This window comes from Camelus dromedarius, chromosome 16, assembly GCF_036321535.1.
Source record: "Camelus dromedarius isolate mCamDro1 chromosome 16, mCamDro1.pat, whole genome shotgun sequence".
NCBI classification, from domain to species: domain Eukaryota; kingdom Metazoa; phylum Chordata; class Mammalia; order Artiodactyla; family Camelidae; genus Camelus; species Camelus dromedarius.
Window position 1 is genome coordinate 46,314,453 of NC_087451.1, and position 20,862 is coordinate 46,335,314.

The 20,862-nt window shown below is 49.1% G+C and overlaps 1 protein-coding gene across 1 annotated transcript in view; it reads right to left on the reverse strand.

Annotated features, from left to right (window-relative positions):
• NXN (nucleoredoxin) overlaps positions 1 to 20,862 on the reverse strand; it is a 127,082-nt gene that overhangs the window by 9,824 nt on the left and 96,396 nt on the right. Inside the window, exons 2-5 of the mRNA XM_031469717.2 lie at positions 8,015 to 8,132; positions 6,305 to 6,438; positions 5,736 to 5,836; positions 4,203 to 4,309 (exon numbers count right to left, since the gene is read on the reverse strand). Of these exons, the coding sequence (XP_031325577.2) occupies positions 4,203 to 4,309; positions 5,736 to 5,836; positions 6,305 to 6,438; positions 8,015 to 8,132 (460 nt within the window). The remainder of the gene's footprint in view (positions 1 to 4,202; positions 4,310 to 5,735; positions 5,837 to 6,304; positions 6,439 to 8,014; positions 8,133 to 20,862) is intronic.

Sequence of the window (20,862 nt, forward strand, 5' to 3'; positions counted from 1 at the left end):
ACCCCACCGACACTGCAGGAGGGTCCGGGGACAGGGTGATGTCTGCCACATGTGGGGTTGGTATTCTTCTACTTACATGGTCCCCAGCTTAACCTCTGGGCATAAGACACATCCTCTGCGCTCCTAGAGAGGGCTTCAGCCGCAAGCCCCTGCCCTGGGGAGCTTGGGCAGACCACAGCAGTGCCTCAGAACCCCCTTCCCCATCTCCCTCAAAGCCCAGAGAAGTGGGGAGGGTATAGCTCGGTGGTAAGCACATGCTTAGCATGCATGAGGTCATGGGTTTGATCTCCAGTGCCTCCATTAAAATAATAATAATAATAATAATAATAATAATAATAATAATAATAATAATAATAATAATAAAAAAAACCTAACTAACCCCCCCAAAAAAATTTTTAAAAAAATCAAACCTAGAGAAGAAAGAACAAGGCCCAAGAAGCTGACTGCAAACTGTTTCCTCCTGAGAGGAGCCAACTTATGAGTATTTAAAACAGTGCCAAAGCCACATGTGCCAAGACTGTCTCACAGTTGAGTCTGGTTGCTTTTCTACTGCCAAGGAAGGAGGACATTTTGAAGGAGGGGGTGGGGGGTGGGTGAGGAGACACTCAAGCTGTCCAGCGCCCTGGGGCAGGGTGCAGACAGGAGCTGGGCAGGGGCTGTAACCCAACTTTCTTTCTCTGTTCCTCGGTGGCAGTGTGATGGCAAAGACTGCCGGGGGTAGGGAAGAGAACAGAGATCAAAAGCAGACCCCAGGACAGGAAGAGTAGGTCCGGGCCCGGGGCAGGGCAGCGTCATCCGTGGTCACAGAAACAAACGGTCATGATGAAGACTAGCAAGATGGGAAACGTCTGTAGCGCATGGTTAAACGTAAAACACAGAATGCGCAGTGCTACGTGTACACTTACAACGATGCAGAAACATGCCTGCAGGCAGAGACCAGAAAAGACTCAGAAAAGTGAAAACAGTTGTGTTAGGAAGGCAGGAATGTGAGTGAGAGATACGTAGTTGAGTTTTCTTAAACGGTGTCACGGTAGATGCATTCACATAGAATAAAAATCAAACGAGATCCGCGGGGCAGTAGGGGTGGGGTGACAGATACAAACCACGCCTTGGCCATGTCATCACATCCCTCTTCTCCCCTTTCTGTCTCCCTCAGACCTTGCCCTTGCAGGGAGAGCTAAGGAAAGGAAGGTGGCAGTGGGTTTGGATGGTGATGCTCAGAGAAAACCAAGGGAGGTCAAAGGGATGAGTCTAGGTGCCCTTGAACCTGGCCAGCAGGCCCGCGTGCCTGCATCAGGAGACATAAAGAAGATATTTAAAATGGCCACATTCTCGTAGTACAGAAAAACCAGAAGCAAACAAGTGTCCACCAACAGCGGACCAGAGAAACAGACTGGTACAACGAAGCCCTTCATGGCACTGAAAAGAAAGGGACCAGATCTAAATATTAACATGGACAAACCTCACAAACGTCGTATTTAGAGAGAAAAGCACGTTGTAGAACGACATTATGGCACGTCAGCACTTCAGCTTGCTTCTAAAAACACAGCCAGCATGACTATATATTATTCATGGATTCCTATAAACGCAGTAAACATATGAAAATAGAGCAGTAAGATACACACTCAATGGCTGGTGGTGTCATCACCCCCCGCCCCACCCCGCAGAGGAGCCAAAGGAGCCCTGGCTTTGTCTGTACTTAATGCACACATTTGTTTCTACTTTAAATACCTGAAGCAAAAGTGTCAAATTCTAGGCGGTGGCCGCATGGTGTTTGTTACATTATTCTTTGTCCTTTCCTATTTTTCTCTTTTTTTATGTTCTCAAAATGAAACAAGGGGAGCAGAAGACTGCACTGAGGCTGCCCTGAAGGTCCCGAGGAGCCCCCAGGCCCACGGGGCCAGCTCCACACAGCCTGCACCAGCCCTTTAAATTTGCCTTAAAAATCTGCCTACGGAAAACACCAGCATTGGCCCCTCGCCCTCCACTGATTGAGAAACAATCACCAAATGTTCGTATAGAAAACAGACTCTGCCTCAAGTGCATTTTTTGAAAGGGGCAGGGAAGAGGGCAAAAGAGGGAAAAGAGACAGTTGAACGGCGGGAAGTGAATGAGGAAGGCAGGGTAACGGGAAAAGGAGAAGGAAAAGCCGGGATGTGAGGATAAGGAACCAGAGGGCCACAGAGAAACAGATTCCAGGAGAGCGATCAGCCCTCATACCACTGCCTCCTAGGCCCTCCTAGTGATGGGGCCACTGTCCATTCCAGGAAACAGATCCCAGGAAAGCGATCAGCCCTCACACCACTGCCTCCTAGGCCCTCCTGGTGATGGGGCCACTGTCCATTCCAGGACCGTTTTGGGGATCCAAAGGGTGGGGTGGGGGAGGGGAGAGGAACCATACCAGCGAGGGCCCCTAACCCAGGAGAGAAGGGGCTCTGAGCCTCCCTGCAAAGAACACGGTGCTCTCTGACAGCCAGCATGAGACAGTGGCTAATGGGATTTGCCTTTTGCCAAGTTGATCTAAACCCTTCTGCTTAGAAAGGCATTTTTCAACAGCATATAGGGCTACAAATCTCCCAGTCTGCAGCAAGTGCTGGGAGGAGAGAGGCCAATCCGGCAACTCCCCAAGACAAAAGAAGAGGATGGAGCCAAATGCCAGGGCCTCAGTGAACTCAGGAGGCCCTGTGAAGACCACTGGTTAACACAGCCTAGGCTTAGCCCAGAGTCCAGAGCACCCAAGGGAGCCAGCGATGAGCCTGGGAGCAGACTCCTCCTTAAGCCTTGGGAGTGTGTCCAAAACTTGTGTGGAATCTTGCAGAGCTTATGAGCTCTCCTTAAGAGACTGCTGTTTTGTATCCACTCTGCTACCAAGAGCCTTAGAAGCATCTCATAGAACACAGGGAGGGTAGAGAACACCCCCACCACCACCACCACCATACTGGCTATGCATAATGTAGACCATCCTTTGGTAAGTTACTGCTTTCGGGTGACCCCAAGGCCTTAGCACTGACCACCAAGAGTATGACCTGCATCTGGCTGGCCTCTATACCCAAGAAAGGGCAATCCCCTTCCTTAGAGAGGAGAAAACTGTGCTCCACGGAGGACTTTTGCTTGGAAAGAAGCCACCTCCATGTGGAGAGAGCGCCTGACTGAGCAGGGCGGCTGCATAAGGCCCAGCAGCTGGCTCTCCTCTCTGGGACAAGTCCAGTCTTCTAAGTCCTCATACCAAATGGTACTTGTTTGACCAATACCTTTTAGTTCTTTAAAAGACGTCATCCTACTCTGCTCTTTAGTTATTTCACAGTGTAAATTTCATCTTGTCCACTCAAGGGCAGCACTGGGACACCTTTCTGGTTTCCTATTTCCCACCAAGTTCAGTATACAGTATAGTGGTTAGCTGGAGCCCAAGAAACAGAATCCTATGCATTAAAATCTACTCCACCTTTTTTCCAAAAAGGATCTGAGGCAGCTTAAAAAGTGAACGGTACAAACCAACAAAAATAGGTGAAAACATCCCCCGAAAGGAAAACAAAGAAGGAAGAGAAAATGATGCTAGGGTGGTCAAGGGCTGGCACAGAAATGGTCGGCTTCACAAAACTGCTAAAGGTGGTTACAAGGTCAGCAAATACTTGCTGAATGAATGAATAAGTGAATGGAGAGACATCAAGTTTTACTTATCCCCACCAAGTGGCAATTCAACCCTCTGCTCAGTACCACTGGCCTGGGGTCATCCTGACACTCATCTCAAGAAAGGAACTGTGAGTACGGAATCCACGTTATCCTATTAATGCTCTCGGCAACTCTGTGGCAGATTTATCATCTGCAATTTGCAGATGAGGAAACCAAGGCCCAAAGAGCCTGAGTGAATGGAATCAAGTCTGTTTGACGGTAAAACCCTTGGGCTAGGGTTCTGGCCAAGTCACTTGGGGGCGTGTGCTCGGTAGCCCAGCCACGTCAGAACCCACTAGGCCGGGTGGTAAGAAGGAGCTGTCTCACCTGCACAAGCTCTTATTTTTTTTTTTTTTAATGGCTTTAATGAGGTATAATTTACATACCATAAAGTCTACCACATATTTTTAAGATGGTAAAGAATGTGAACATTCATGGAAATAAAGATGTTCTTTTCCCTCTAGAAGAACAGCGAAAGAGGTGGTGAGCCTGGGTGAGCGGGATTCCAAGGGGCCGGAGTCGGGGACGCCTACCTTGGATTCCGTACAGACGGTTCAGGCGCGACCGCCGGGCCTCGTCGGTGTAGGGGACGGCGAGCCACGGCATCTCACTGAAGTACTGTTTGAAGGAGTCCTCTGACCTGCAGAGACACACACGGAGACAAGGCTCTGTTACCCCCACGGCACCGGCCCTGGGTCCTCCCCACCTCCTACCCGGTGGTGCCCAGGGCCCTGCAGATGCCGGGGCCTCTAATCACCGTGCTCCTTGGACACCGGGCTACGGGAAGACGTTACCCTACCCAGTCCCATGTACCCCAAACCAAAAACTCTGCACAATAGGCGGATGCCCAATGGAAATGCCAGGCCATCCCAACAGCCCGCTCCTCTGCATCCACCCGTAACTTTTCATTTTCAACACGGACAGGTCTTACTTTTATAAGGAGCCTGGGTGCTCAGCACTGCATTCCCCGTGATGCTTCTAATTTGTGCACGTGACGGTGATGGGTACAGGACCACACTTTTAACCACGCATAAATAATTTCACATCTAAGAAATTCTAGGAATGATTAATCTAATCAAGTGATAGAAAGCAAGTCAGGGGGTCCGTGGGGCTGGGGCTTGGGGTGGGGACTGACTGAGAAGAGGCACGAGGGGTTCTTTTAATTGACAGGGAAGTTCTATATCTTAACTGTGATGGTGACATAGGAACATACATTAGTCCAAGTTCACTGAACTGTATACCTAAAATGTGTGCGCTTTACTGAAGTAAAGCTGATGTTTTTTAAAGGTTTAAAAAAGGAAGCAGTTTCTCCACGTGGCATAGCTTCAAGCTTGCCCTGCTCACATGCAGTGGCGGGGGGATGGGGAGCAGTGGGACAGGGCCATGGACCAACAAATGGAGCACAGCATTACGCAGGTGTCAAGGAGAACGCCGTGCACACGACGCCCTCCGTGTGTTGGCATCTCAGAGACCCTTCTTTGAACTGGAACTTAAGAGGCAGAATGCCTGGTGGCTTGGTCTGAACTGGGGCTGGAGTTATGAGATGAAGGAGTCCCTGATGAGTAAAGCCAGTCAGAGGGCAAGTAGCAGAGGAAACTGAGGCTACAAGACCCTGACGGGCTCCAGGAAGAATGTCTGTTCTTGTTTTTAGGAGACCCCCCGGATAGAGCCCGTGGCCAGAGCTAGGAAAAAGGACCGCACAGCCATCTAGGATAGGTGTCACAGCCCACGAATCTCTGGCTCTCTTATTTCCATCCTCCCCTTTCCATGCCCTTTCACCGCGATCCAAAAAGCTGAACCAATCAGAAAAATGCATTCTAAGCTCAAATGCCCCAGGCTGGAAATGGGATGTCCCCCAGTTTTACAGCAAGAGCGGGTTTTTCTTGGCTCCTCTTCAGACAATGACAAGTAAATATGAAACGTATCTGTCCCTCTGCCAATCCCAGCTACGTCTTCCTCAACCCCTATCCCCAAGCTCTACACTAACGAGGCGAGAAGTGTGAGGCAAGAGACATCCGCCTGCGGGGAAGGGGAGATGCTCTGCCCCTCTCCGCAGCACATGGTACCTGTCCGCACTAACAAAGATGATCTCGAATTTCTGGCCGGCCTCCTTGATCTTCCGGTAGGACTCCACCAGGACCCGGGTGAGGCTTCGGCAGGGCGGACACTGAAAGACACGAGTGGGATCCTGCCACGTCTCATCCTACCTTCTCCTCCCTGTTTCCCAGCCACCTGCCAGCAGACGCCAGGCCAGCAAGACCCAGTGTCTGGACGAGGCAGAAACAAACGTGCCTCTCGTGATGGGGATCGTCCAGCACAGGCCCCACACACCCACATGGGTACCAGCGGCCAGCAGTTAAAACGAACTCTCTCAGGCACTGTTAGGAGCCTCACCAGAACGGGTGAGGAGAATGACCCTTTTAGGCCAGTCCAAACAAGTCACTTTCTTGCTGCTATCATTGTTCATAATAATAAGCATGTGTCGTCCGCCAGCAATGCAGCAGGCACAGGAGAACACGAGAACGCCAGGCAGTGACGCTGGAGCAGTCACACCTCCAGAAGGCAACCCCAGCTGGTCTCGGTGGAAGCATCACGGCTCCCTTCTGTCCGGACTAAAGAGGGACCGAGCACTCACCCAGTGTGCGGAGAAATAGACTCCCACGTGAGACCCCTCCAGGCTGCTGCTCTCCAGGGACTGCCCATTATTTCGAAGTAAGGGCCCTGCAATGACTTCCCTGAAGGGTTTAGGTCCCCAAGGGAATTCCAAACCTGAAACAGGCAACAGATGGCGAGACTGTTAAGACTCTTCATTGTGGCCTCTGATCCCAGAGGCCTCAGGGCTGCAGGGCATGACAACTTTATCACCACATAGCATTTGGCAAGTCCTGGGCAGCTAAAGCACAGGAATAAAGGCAAGGCTCACCACTGCAGAGCCCTACCTTCCCGCAAGGCAGTGGGTCCTGTACCTGATGATCACAGGCCAGGGCTTTTGAAAAGTACAGAAGCCCAGGTCACCCCCCCAGCCCCAGTCTCCGTCTCAGCATCCGGGGGCAAGGCTGAAGACGTTTATCCAAAACAAAGTAAAATGACTTCCCAAGCGACTGTGAGGATGGGGCAGTTGGGGAATCACTGCCTCGGGCATTATCCATGCGTTTCTTCAGTTCCAACCCTGGACTCTGAGTGGCTCTCAACTCTGCATTTTAGAACCAGCTGGGGAATTGTAAAATACAATGCTCCTGGGCCCCACCCCCAGAGATTCTGATTCAGCTGGTCTGGGTTGGGGCCCAGGGGAACCAAATGAGATGAGAATTTCAGTCCAGCGAAAGGAAAGTGTAACTACTCAACCCAGATGGTCGACATTCTGATGACACGTAAACCCTAGGCAGGAAGAGCCAATGATATGCTCCGTGCTCCACAGAAGAGTGTTTGCTCACAGGGTGGTCCCGGACCACTGCCTCAAACTCGCCTGGGGTGGGTGGAGGATGGGAAGCCCACCCCGAAAAAATGGATCCCCAAATCTCTGGGGGTGGGGCCGGGGAAGCTGTGTTTTTAAAAAGCTTCAGAGTGTGCGTGTGTGTGTGTGTGTGTCACTGTGTGTGTGTGTGTGTGTGTGTGTGTTTATATTTCAGAAGGTAAAGGCTTGCTTCTACCTACCCTTGTTTTTAGAGGGCAATTCTTTTAAGCAGGTAAAATGTTTACTGGGAAAATTTGTGACCAGGGTTGAACCCTCTAACTGGATCAGTTAAGTGAGGGATGGAAGATCTTAGAACCCTCTTATGACTCCAGTGCACAGGGGAAAGAAACAGGCCCCGGACAGCCTCTGAGCAGGGAGACGAGAGCTGCCCAGGCACGGCCATCCATCCGGCCGGTCAGCAACACCAAGGCTGGGAGCCTTGGGCAGCACAAAGAAACGAGGGGCCCTCACCGCTCAGCCAGGAGAGCATCACAGAGATGCAGCTTTGCTACAGTGATATATTCATGAGAAAGGAACCCAGAATCACTCTGCCTGCCTCTGACTACGAAGGTGACAGCTGCCGTTGAAACAGCACTAGGAGTCAGTATCTGGGCTCGAGCTGCTTCTCCATAGCCTCCACAGCCCTCCAAGCTGAACAGCCTTTTTCAGATTCCATCCCCTTTTGGCCCATGAATTAAAGCCCCCATGAGGAACATTCTGATCTCTCTAAAAATCTTAACCATGACCGGCAGAACACTATAATTTCATCAAGACAATATCCGCTAGTCAAATAAACCTACTCTTGTGGATTTCCTTCCTGTGCTCTCGCCCAGCAGGGAGGGGGGCAGGGGGGCGGGGGCAGGAGTGGGGATGGACATGCCAAGGTCTTACCTTCCGGGTCATCACGGATCACCAGCAGCCCATTCCTGCACACGACCTTCCCCGTGGTGGCGTCTAAGAATATTAGTGATGGAATGTTGGAAATTCGATATTTGTTCCAAAGTTTAAGCTATAAAGAAGAAAAGTAAAAGAAGTTGGCTAAGTCCATACTGGGTTAATTGCAGAATTCTTTCAAGGATCCCCCCCTCCCCCGGGCCTGAGTGGCAGATGGGCTGGAAAACACTAAAGTACAGGTAAGTGAATTACTGATCAGAAGTAGGGCTGACCAGGCAAAAGGGACACGTGGAGGGGAACCTGCATCTGAGTCACACCAGGGCGCAAGCCGCGGCAGAGGCCGAGGGAGGACCATGCTCGTTCTAGGTGAGCTTTTCTCTCCTCCCTCCCCAGTAGGCATGTCTCTAAGAGGCATGAAGATGAAGACGGATTAAGCGTCTTTCAAACACAATCAGACCTCCGCCAGATGGCAAAGGCAGGAAGGCAGGCTTTTTATTGGTACTTCCCTATCCTATCAGCTGGCAGGTGCTTCCCTGCTCCCCTGCTCTGCCATGGCCCCTGGTCCCAAGGGAGAAGGGGCAAGGGTGCCCAACAGAAGACCCAGTAAGTTAAAATCAGCCCATCTCCCCACATCGCCAGGTCCCTGCACTGGGGATGTCAGCAGTCACTGTAAGCATGTGCCACTCAGCCTGCAAACACTAGGAAGCATTGGCCTCAGCCAGCCCCAACCCGCAGCTCCCCATGCCACTCAAAATGATCCCCAGTCTCCTGGCAGCTTCCTGTGGTTGGCTGTGCCAGCTGTCCAAGGGCCAGGGTCTAAGCGGGCCGAGAAGGGCTAGGAGCCGAGTTATGCTGACTCCCTTGTGAGCTCATGGCCGCCTGGGTGGACACTGTTCAGGTGGGTCACCGGGTTCTCTGGAACTTAATTGCTAAGCCCAGAAAGCAATGTAATGAAACGAAATATCGAACTATCAAGGTGCCTCCAGAAAAGAGAAAATAAGGGGAGACTGCAGGATGGCCTACTGGTGATTCGTCTGTGAGCCTCCCTTCCAGGGGCCTGGAGCCCAAACAGGAGGGCTGGCTGTGTGGCACTGGCAGAACAGGGTACAAAAGGGTCGAAGGAAACAGGCATCAGATGTCCAGCGGTGGACAGAAAAGGATGTCAAGGCAAAGGCACGTGTGGCTGTGACACCATTTTTAATTCAGTCCCAAGCAGCCAGGGAGTCCAGCAGGGTATCTGCCAAGAAACGTGAGGCCTCCTCTGCCAGTGGAGACCTGGATCTTGACAGGAAGGCTTGTGGGACCCCCAGCTCTAACTGGGCGGCCCCCGTCAGCACTGTGTGTTTTTCCCAGCCCCACTTTTCCACTGGGCTCCCTGAACCAGCCCATACCTCAGAACAAGAGCAACTCTGCACATACATTTTCAGTGACCGATTTTGCATTATTCTAGAGAAACACGATACAAGATTCAGATTCAACATTCTAAAGTGGTTCAACAACAGAACGAGACCATCCCACCGCTGGGGTTAGCTTTACAAGTCTGCTGGTGCCAGCATCCAGCCAGGTTAATAAAAGAAAAAGAGTGGGGTAGGGGGCAGGGATTAAAATGATCAGATTTTTCTGGTTTAAAGAGTAATTATTTGGGGGGGCTGGAAGTAACTATTGGGAAAAATGGGAAGCATAGCAAACCACAGAAATCGAGATAAAAATCACCCATGACTCACCATTTACGAAAGCTTAGACAATTTTCTACTTCCGCCAGAGGCAAACAACAGCACCATTTCCTGGTACTTTCATCAACATTATCGTGACCATTAATTTTCCCAGTTTAATAGGAAAAAAAATGATATCTCATTTTGTTGCTCACCTTTCTTTTACTTACTGATGTTTAAGAGATATAAATATATCTTACTGTTATAAGTGTTTTTCCCAGTATGTTTTTTTACAAGTAGGAAGTGCAGAAATTCATTCAACAGACATTAACTGAGCCCCTGCTACGTGCCAGCCCTGGTCTAAGCACAAAAGATACAAGAAAAAGAACAAGGCAGATGAAGTCAGAGCTTCTATTCTAGTGGGAGAGGCAGACAATGTAAGCAAGAACATAGAGAGAAAAATAATTTCAGGCACTTATAAGTCATAAAAGAAAAACAGAACAGGGTAAGAGCAAAAGCATGCTGGAGGGAATGGTACACGTCTCAGCACGTGCTCTGGGAAGGCATCTTTGAAGTAATGGCATTTGAGCAGAGACCCCAATAATATGAAGCAAGTCACGTGCACATAAGGGGTGGGGGGGGTGTCACCTGAGGCCCAGGGAACCTGTGTAGAGACCGGGAGGCTGAATGGGGAAGGCTAGAGTGGATGCAGTCAGGGAGCGGGGCCACGATGCAGTCAGAAGGGCACTCATGCACCAGATTTTTAAGGCCCAGTAGACTGGTAAAAAGAATGAAATTTTATTCTATATGAACAGTCAGCCTTCCAAGTCCACAGGTTCTGCATCTGCGGATTCAATCTAGTGCAGATCAAAAATATTCAGAAAAAAAAATCCAGAAAGTTTGTAAAAGCAGGGCTTGAATTTGCCAAATGCAGGCAACTATTTACATAGTATTTACTTGTATGTATAACTATTGATGTTACATGTACACTGTATTAGGTATTATAAGCTATCTGGAGATGATTTAAAACATCCGGGAGGATGTATGTAGGTTATATGTCAATACCGGGCCATTTCACTTTGAGGGCTAGCAGGGGAGGGGTCTGATCTGATTTACATTTTAAAAGGTCACTTGGGCTGCTGTGGAGGAAGAGACTGCAGGGAAAGACACCTGGAACTTCAACTGCGGAGGCCCCGTGAAGAGCCAGCCGGAATTGAGAGCAGTGGCGAAGACGCGGGTTGTAGCAGCTGAGGAAGTGGGGACATGATGACATATTCTGAAGACAATCAATAGGGGAGGCTGACAGATGGATGTGGGGAAGGTGCAGGGAAAGAACAAGACCACGCAGGTACCATATTGTGGTTTTGGGGGATTGAGCAAAAGTGTGTCAAGGGGTCCCATTAACCATGGTTTATGAATCTGGATTGTGGGGTGGGAGGGACAAGATATGAATCAGGAATCCTCGGTGCCTAGATGCTGTTAGGGGTCATGGGCCTGGGTGAGGTCATCCAAGGAGAGGATGTGGCCAGCGAAGAGAAGAGACCCCAGGGGAGCCAGCAGGCTGAGGAGTGATGAGTGACATAGGAAGACAAGAAGACTCTGTGTCCCAACAGGCTGGTGAGGAAAGTGTTTTGGACAGGAGTAGGTGGCCGTGTCAAATGATGCTGAGATGTTGAGTAAGATGAGGACAGAGAACTGACCAGTGGATGTGGCACCAAAGGTCACATATGACCTCATGGAGTCAAGGAGGAGTCGGTGCAGTGGTGAAGCTGGAAAGCAGACTGGGATGAAAAGGGAGGGTGGGGCGCAGCTCGGTCCAGCACACATTCCTACAGGGGGCCTGGGACTCTGACAAATCTGATGTGAAACATCAAGAGGTGAATAATAAAAAGAAAAGAGGTTATAAAAAGGGAAGGAGAAAATGGGAGCTCAGGGGCTGAGGTGGTGGCTCCAGACAATTCTCTTTAAGAGTTTTGCTGTAAGGGAGCAAAGAAATGGGATTGTAGCTGGAAAAACACATCATGAGGTCAGAGGGAGGATTTCTTAAAGATGAGGTCAGAGGATGGATATTTTAAAGAAGGGAGATACATGCCACTGGGAATAATCCAGGTGAGAAAGAAAAAAAACTGATGGGAAGGAGAAGTGTAAAAACAAAGTCCTTGAATAGGCAAAAAGGTGGGATCTAGGTCACAAAAGGAAAGGCAGAGTTGTAAAAACAGCTAATTTTTAAATATAACATCATCTCTCAGTATCCCAGAGAGGATTGGTTCCAGGATCTGCCTCAGAGACCAAAATCTGGGAATGCTCAAGTCCCTTAGGGGGCCGTCCGCATGCTCGGTTCCACATCTGCAGGTTCAACCATCCGTGGACACTGCAGTACTATATAGTATTTATTAGTGAAAAACACTCAAATAAGTGGACCCGCAAAGTACAAACCCATGTTGTTCAAGGGTCAGCTATATACACTTCCAAGTAGTCTTTCAGTCTGAATAGAAAGTCACGCTATTTGCAAATAAAGACAACTTCATCTTCTTTTTTCAGTAGTTATACCACTTATTTCCTTTTCTTACAGAACTACACTGGCTGGAATTTCCAGGACAATATTAAGTAGCAAGCATCCTTTTCTTCTACTTGACCATAACGTCATATCTGTAATATTTTACTATCATATGTAATACCAACCATTGGGTTGAAACAGTTATCCTTTAACATGTTAAACAAAACAGTCCTGAATGTTACCAGCCTTTTGAAAAAGGAAGCATATGCTCCAATATACTACAATATGGACGGACGCTAAGTGAAATAAGCCAGTCACAGAAAGACAAATACTGTATGATTCCACCTAACTGAGGTGCTTAGAAGTAATCAAAATCACAAAGGCAGAAACTGTAATGGTAGCTGTCAGCGGTTGGGGGGCCGGAGAATGATTTATTGTTTAATGGGTATAGAGTTTCAGTTTTACAAAGATGAAGCATTATGGGGATGGATGGTGGTGATGGTTTAATGAATGATGGTGAATGCATTTAACACCACTGAAATGTACACTTAAAAATGGTTAAGAGGGTACATTTTATGTTATGTATATTTTACCACAATTTAAAAAAAATAGCCTTCCATAACTTTTTGAACAAAAATTTTTATCAGGAATGGATGGTTACTTTAAGGTTATTCTTTTGACTGGCTGTGGTACATTTCATTAGTAACCACTCTAAGGTTAAACCATCCTTGCTTTAGTAGAAGAAATCTCTGCTCACATGTATTATTAAGGGATCACTATAATCATATCTCCCCAGGGTCTTGGGGCTCCCACAAGCAAACGGCATCTTGTAACAAGACTCTCTTTTTGGTAGCTAGACTGTTTCCTAAAGTAATTGCAGGCTGTGAGCCTTAAAGATAGCAGATGCAATAGGATTGTAATAGAATGGAGGTACCCATACTATACTCAAAACATAAGCCTGTGATCGGCTCTTGGTTAGATATTTTTTGAGGAATGGTGGTTTTAGTTACCTGGGCAACCCAGCCCCAAAATGCTGGGCCACTCAGTGTGAGTCAGAACCATCTCCCAGCTGATTTATAAAAGGAGGACCTGAAGGCTGGCTGGCCTGCTTAGTGCAGTAAGTACCTTTTAAGACTAAAAATAGAGGTGCTGTCCCCTTGACAGATAAGGAAGGGCTCAGCTTTTTGGGGGTCCCTCATGTAGTCAGAAGGGCTAAAATACCCGGCCTCGTCCTACATCACATCACCACAGACATGTCTTTTCTCCCAGCATCCTCCGTACAGAGGGAAGAAACTGCAACCTCGGTGACCCTTATCTTCCTCCCTCCCTAGGGACCCTCCCCTTTCTTTCCCACTGGATCTCAAAGAAGTCAGGAAGTGGTAGCTTGTGTTTTATCCATTGTTGTCAGATCTTGTTTCCAAGTAAAGGCCCACTGGTTTGGTGGGGAAAAAAATGTCAGACTCACATCGGACACTGAAAAGTTGGTCCTTCCATAGACTGACACATCATGGCCTAATTTTGTATGCTAGTGATTTATTTAGGAACTTACGTCATTCGTCAGTGACTAGTAGATTTGTACGGGACTGTCTGTCTAGCCCCTCGTTACTCTGCTCTGAAACTGTGCAGAAGGCATAGCAATGATCATCCCAACCATGTCCATTCTGACACCTGGATCAGAAAGTGAACCTTACGTTAGAAGTCACACAGGGTCACTTCGATGACTCTCTTATGCCGACTGGGAATGAGAAGGACATGAGTTTAAAGAAATGATCACCAAGATTCACTTCTGTGCCTTTTTAAGTGTGGGTGACACCTAAAGTCCACTAAAGGTTTTCAAAAAGGCTTCTTAAAACACTGGTTTCATAACCATTTTGGGGTCACAGACACTTTTAATGATAAATGCCATATATAGATCTTTTCCCCAGAGAAAAATGGACATACACAAAAAAGTCTATGTGTAATTTCATAGACTTTGTGAATTCCTGGAAGCCTATTACTGAACCTGTCTGATCCTAAGAGGTCTACAGACCCCAGATAAAGACCCTCTTGTCTTAAGAGTTCATGTTAGCACACAAGGCTTGACCTTGATTCAGAGAGAGCTAAGATACTGCCCCACCTTTACTTCTGTCATGAAAATTCCCTCTAATAAAAGTCAGCATTTGCCTAAACTCTAAGATGATGCAATGGTGAACGATGGGAGCTTAAAATCTCACTATATGCGGCTGCCATCTTCCCACACTCATTCGGGAACTGGGTACCACCAGTGGTCTCCAGTTCATCCCTTTGCCTTCGGGATGGTGAAGATCAGAACCACCCAGGACAGAGCACTCATGTCACTTGCTTTCTAAAGATGCCCAAGAAATGAGTTCTTAGTCTTCCTTGGTATGACATTAAAGCATTTAACCAGAGTCAGGAGTGTCAATGCTCCTGACATTGGTCAATGCTTCCTCGTCATCTCAGAGTTCGTCGTGGGAAGAAATAATGGTGGTGGAGGATACAAACGGGTTTCGAGGGTCCTGGGTTTATATTTTGGCCCCAACATCTCCATAGATGTCAGTGGGTGACATGGTACCAGACCTTGGGCAGGTCACGCCTGCTCGCCTAGCACAGTTATACCCACATCACAGGATGAATACAGAACTTAAACGAGGTGACGTGTCTGGAGATGCTCTGAAAACTAAAGCATCACACACAGGACACATCATTAATATCTGAATCAAATTTAGGCTTATTTCCCCCTTGTCTTGTCAGTATCCTTTTCAAAAACATTTTCCTGTCAATTTCAATCAACTGTATAGTGGGCTGTATCTAAACCTCTTTAGAAAATGGGGATTTCCTTCTGTAGCAAGTGGGATTTTTGCCATAAGCACCTTCTGCAAAACACATACATGCACTGGGGCCAGTTTTATGTGGTCTGTTTGCCTTCCCTCCCCCCGGCCTTTCTTTCTCCCTCCTACCTCTTATTTGAATTCTCAGATTTTAAAAGGGCATCTGGAGTTTTTTTTTTAAACTGACTCTGTGGATTTTGCTTTTCTCTCCACTTAAGAGAACACTGACAGCATGTCTGATTCTGACAGGAATTCCTACCTTGTTTCCTCACCTTCTGGCTTAGAAGACTGAAGTGTGAAATCCCATACAGTCGGCGACAAACGGGTATAGGAGGGAGAGGAGCTGAGTCAGGAGGTTCCCATCCCTGCACCTGGCTCCAAGACTCCCATCCCAGCACCGGGGCAGGGAGCCGGGCTGAGAGTAGGAGCTCCTCCCACTGGTCATCAGTTCAGAAAAGGCTAAGGGCTCCTGAACAGGCTTGTTAGCAGGGCCACGCTGACTGTAGGTGGGAGAGACTCAGTGACTTTCACATCCAAAGCTTCCTCTCTCTCCAGTCACTGTCCCGGCACAAAGTCCACCCAAAGTTCATTTCAATGCCACATTCCACCTCCTTTCATAGCTACCCAAAGGCCAGGCGACTCAGATAGAATGGGTCCCAGCAAAGCCCCAAAGTCTAAAACTCAGAGGCAAGGCAGCAAAGTTGAAATAGACAAAAAGAAAGAGGAGACCATATTAGCTTGACTTGGCTAAAGGCAAGAAGGATGACAAACCAGGCTCTCGGGTTACTTAGAAGTTCCCACTCGTCAGCCCAGCGGCTGGTTCTGGTTAGAGACTCCAAGGCTGTGGTTGGAACTATCGCCCTAGGAATGCCGGCCAGAGGCGCTTTCACAGTGACCCACGGAACAATGAAGCAAATATCAAAAGGGCTGGGGTTGGGAACTGGGAAACTGTAAAAATGCCGACTACAGAGCCCAGCCCATCTGACAACCTGGGGGATGAGTCAGAACCACACAGGCCACAGGGACACGCAACCTGGAGATTTCTGAGAAGCCCCAGCTCCCAAGGGTGACGCAGAATCTGCTTCTCATTCTGAGGACTGGGTCCTGCGCTTGACAGGGGGGCTAAGTTTTTATTTCTCAACAGCTGCTGCAAATCTGTGATCTCAAGCCAAAGTTAACACAGATGTCGGATTCATCAGGCAGTTCCTGGGCCAGGTCAGCCAGAGCCCTCTCCGGGCAACTTCACCCCTGCCCTTCCACCGAACGCTGCCTACGGCCAATACCATCCTCTCAGTAAGCAGCGTGTGAAAACAGATCCTCAGAAAGGCCCCCGTCCTTCAAGCCAAACATGACCAAAGCCCACTACATATGCAGTCAGGGAAAGAAAATCCCCCTTTCCCCCCTCTCCAATGTCAAGGCAGTCCCTCCACTAGAAGTTACTCAGCACCAGCTCTGGAGCACAGGTCTAACTGCTCTGGCCACTGGCGACCTCAGGCAAGCTACCTAGCTCCTCTCTTATTATCTCACTTGCAAAATGGAGATAACCATACCTACACCTCTGTTGTGAAGTTAGATGTGTTCCACAAAGTGCTTAGAATAGGGCCTGACTCAGACGAGGTGCTAGACAAGTGTCAGCTGCTATTATTCATGTCAATGACCACTGTTGTTGTATTTGTCATCCCAGAACCATCCTCACTGCTCCAGCAGGACCTTGTCCTCAGATCCCCAGAGTTGAGACCAAATCTTGCTTCTGAAGCATGGTTCCCAGGATGCGATTTGGCCTGTGACTGCAATTTTCCCAGCCTGGTACTGTGGTCGGACAAGTACAACGCTTGGCACATGTTGTGTGCTCAGTAAATGACGGTGAACAAATGAAGGAAGGAGCAAATGGAAGGAAGGAAGGAAAGGAGAGAGGAAGCACCGTCGATGGGCCAGCCAAACCAGAAGCCCAGCTATACAGTCAAGTTCAGCTGTTTAAAGGCTTCTTGATGACCAAGATTCTTCCTTGTTCCTTGGGATACTTGGGGACCCAGAAGGCTCTTTAAACTGCAGAATAAACTGCCCCCAAATAAGTGCAAGTGGGATGAGAGCTCTTCTCCCTTTATCTAATAAGTGCCTTTGATCCCTGCCCTCTCCCCTCCCCAGCTCTCCTCTGCCTGCAGCCAACACAGAGAACGGACCTGTGAGATGAAGGAAGAGGTGCGGGTGGGCTGGGGCAGGCTGCTTGGAACCTGCACCAGCTTACAAGAAATCAAAGCCCTCCGAGTGGATGTGCAGCTCGGAAGCTAGATTAACAATCAATTTCCCCTTCACTACAGCTGGTTGAGAGAGAGGATCTGTGCCCTAAGGGTCATGGGGTGTGAGGTTTCCAAAAGAATGTGTCCATGCTGCTTCCTGCATACACAGGAACCAGGCATTAAATACACCACATGCCCTCCTTCCAAGTCCACATCTGCTACTCCAGGCTGCTGTAAAAGACAAGGCTGGGTAGAAGAGACGTTAGCAATTTACTCTTCATTTCTCGAAATCTCAGAACAGCCAATTTTCTAGCTGACTGACAGCTGACCGAGCTGGGCTGCGCACTCCAGCAGAGATTTGTCAGGTGTGATGCACTTACAATGCTAAACACAGTGCTGCAGGGGACGTGAAGGGTGCGAGACACCAGGCCTGCTTTCAGGAACCTTACGGCATAAGTGGAAAACGGTAAAAATGGCCATGGTATGCTATATCTGTTCACACACACACACACACACACACACACACACACACACACACACACACACACACTCTCTCTCTCTCTCACACTCACACACACACAGCTACAACTACTGCTCAGGCATAACATGCGGCAGCTGCTAGAAATGAGCAAAAAGGGGCCAGAAGGAAGCCTGGCTCCATCTAATTTAGTGAACAGGCCAGGAATGGCTCTGCATGTTCAATCAAACACACTTACTGTCTCACACATCCTCCCGGTAACCACTCTGATTCCAAGCCGGGGCGGCCCCAAGAACCAACAGCTCAGGGCTGAGTTTGGTCCTTGGTGGTCAGCCAGATTTCTCCTCAGTACTTTCGCCTATCAGAGGGCAGTATGGTGTGGGTAAAAGGGTTAAGAACATGATTCTGGAACTAGACTGCCTGGGTTCAAATCCCAACTCTACTACATCCCTGCTGGGTGATCTGGGGCAAGTTACTTCACCTCTCAGAGCCTCAGTTTCCCCATGAGTAACGTGAGGAAGACAATAATGGCTGCTCCATACCGCTGCCATTAGAATGAACTCGATTAATATACGTGTAAGGCTGAGAATGCTGCCTGGTGTACAGTAAGCGTTCAGTAAATGTCGCAAGCGACCATGCAGCCTAGAGGACACTGCCGTTTCTCCTTGACCCTCAGTGGGAAATGTGCTGACCCCTCTGACCCTGGTTTAGCAGCCCTGTCAGCTGCAGGTTCTGATTTTGGCGCAGGGGGGTGGGCACGGGGTAAACAACTTCTTAGGCCTTGTATCAACTTGGGACACCTGCAGACAGAGGAACAGGCCGGGGACATCCCTTCAGAGTAAGTGCCGGGTGCTTCCAGACCAGTGATATGGGGACTTGTTAAGTTCTGAGGAGCCTCACTTTGCTCTGCAAAATATTCTCTTACAACAGAAATCACTTTGCTGCTAGTACCAGGTGGAGGATCTGCTGTGCCACTGCTTCCTTTTATCTCTTTATCCAAGAGATGTCTGTCCCCGTCTGCCGCCAGCCTTCCACCACACACCTCACCGGTTGACAGGAAGCTCTGCCTCCATCCTAACTTATTGCTCCGAAGTGCTACCAAAGACCCTGCCCAGGACACAGGGCTCACACTACGAGGGTGAACACAGACCCACCACTGCCCCTTCATCCTTCCTCCAAGTGGGCCGCTATGTCCTGGCAGCCCCGAATCCCCACTGCACAGGGTGCAGTGGGTGACAGCACAGGCTCGGGAGCAGATGGCCTGGGTCTGAACCCTAGCTCCGCCACCTCGGACAAATTACACAGCCTCCCCGAGCCTCGCTGTCTTCAATGGCAAAATGGCCCCATGGTACCTACTTCCTAGGGTTACCATGATGATAGATAATACAGACGCTAATCTGAGAACTGTGCCTGGCACACACGAGAACGCTTCTAATGGGTGCCCTTCCAGAGTCTACTGGTACAGAAGTTGATGAAATCTTTCGGATGAAAGCTCATTTAGGGCAACTGTACATAATCAAACTGCATGGGCTCCTGATAAACAGTGTTTGACCATGGCAAGCAGGACACCACAGGGCCACTGGGTCCCTGCCAGGGCTGGGACCCAGAATAATCCACACAAATAAATACAGAATAGTTTATAAGAGCCCTTCTGTCCGAAGGTAAGCGGACAGACTCTGACAAAGGAGGGGAGAGTGGAGTCTACTCCCCCGGCAACAGCTATGGGTGGAGCAACAGCTCCGTTTCTCCGTAGAAATGAAGATGCTTTCTGGACCAGCATTCATCCGTACATCCTTCTTTCTCATAAGGTGGGGTAGGGTCTGGAGGTGGGTAGCAGAACAAGTAAGAAATGGACACTAATTCTAACCACGACCCCCGCAGACAACAGGGGCTGATGGTGGCCCTGCGGACAGACGTGAGAAGATAGACAATTTAAAAAGTGGTGTTTCACGTGGCTCAGAGGCCGGGGTCTGGCTGCCGGCACCGGCAGTGGGTAGCAGTTTTGCACGTGCAGGGACACAGTGGCCACCGCCTCCGTCTTCCTTCCTCCCTCCTTCCTAGGAGTCATTCACCCAGCCCCTTGGCCACTAAACTTCCTCTCAGACAACTGCACCTTTAGACTGTCTTCAGTCAACAACAACAAGGAGTTAAAGAGATAAGAAATGATACTCACAAATATAAAGACCAAAACATCAGTGTTTTCTGCTTGCTCATGCTTTTGAAAAGTGCTGAAATGCACGCTATTTCTTAATCCCTCTCATTCACCTCGGGCTTGTTCGTTCTACTTGGAACCTGGTCCCCCTTGCAACACCAATTAAAGAGTTTCATGGACTGTGGCACACAACTGCCCGCCCTCACGACTCAGCAGGCCAGGAGATGAGCAGCTGCCGGAGGACAAAGGGACATGTGGCTGCCAAGTCCTCTCTGGCTGACAGCACAGACAGAGGGAGAGGCGGCTGGTTTCCCCATGCTGCAGCTCTCACAAGCTGACAGAGGAATCTCCTAAAGCTCCATCTGGTATAGCTGCCTCTGCTGGGCATAGTGGTTTGGAACCTTAAGAGGGTGGCTGGTCACAACAGCTGAGGGCCAAAACCATAAAGAAAAAAGAACTAAAGAAGCAGCCAGGAGTTTTCAGAGCAGAGAGGACAATGAGCCAGAATCGATGTGGAATGGGAGGGAGAGACCACATCACAGCCCTCAAGGCAATCGCTTCTGGGGGGAGGGTGTCCGGTTTCTGTGGCTTGTGTCACTGCGGATCCATCCCTCTGCTGATAGCCCCGGGAAGTATGCCCACATTCACCCTGAGCAGTGTGTTTTTACTGGAACACTGGGATCTGGGATCTGCCACCTCCTTTGAGAGACGAAGTCACCATGCAAGTTCAACCCAGAATGTTTACCTTCAAACCAAAGAGAAATAAATTCTGAGGGTCTGCACACCACGTTTTTCTAGGGCCCATAAGATGGAAACAAAAAAAAAAAAAAAAAGGGAAGAAAGGACCCCTAGGAGTAAGGACCCTGGGGAAGGAAGAGTGATATCCCTTGCAGATTTGGGGATTCTGCTGGAGGAAGCTGCTTGTCAAGGCAGTGTTATCTCCCACCCTCCCTCCTCCTCAGCCAGAAGATGGTAGATACCATCAAGTTACCCCAACTAAT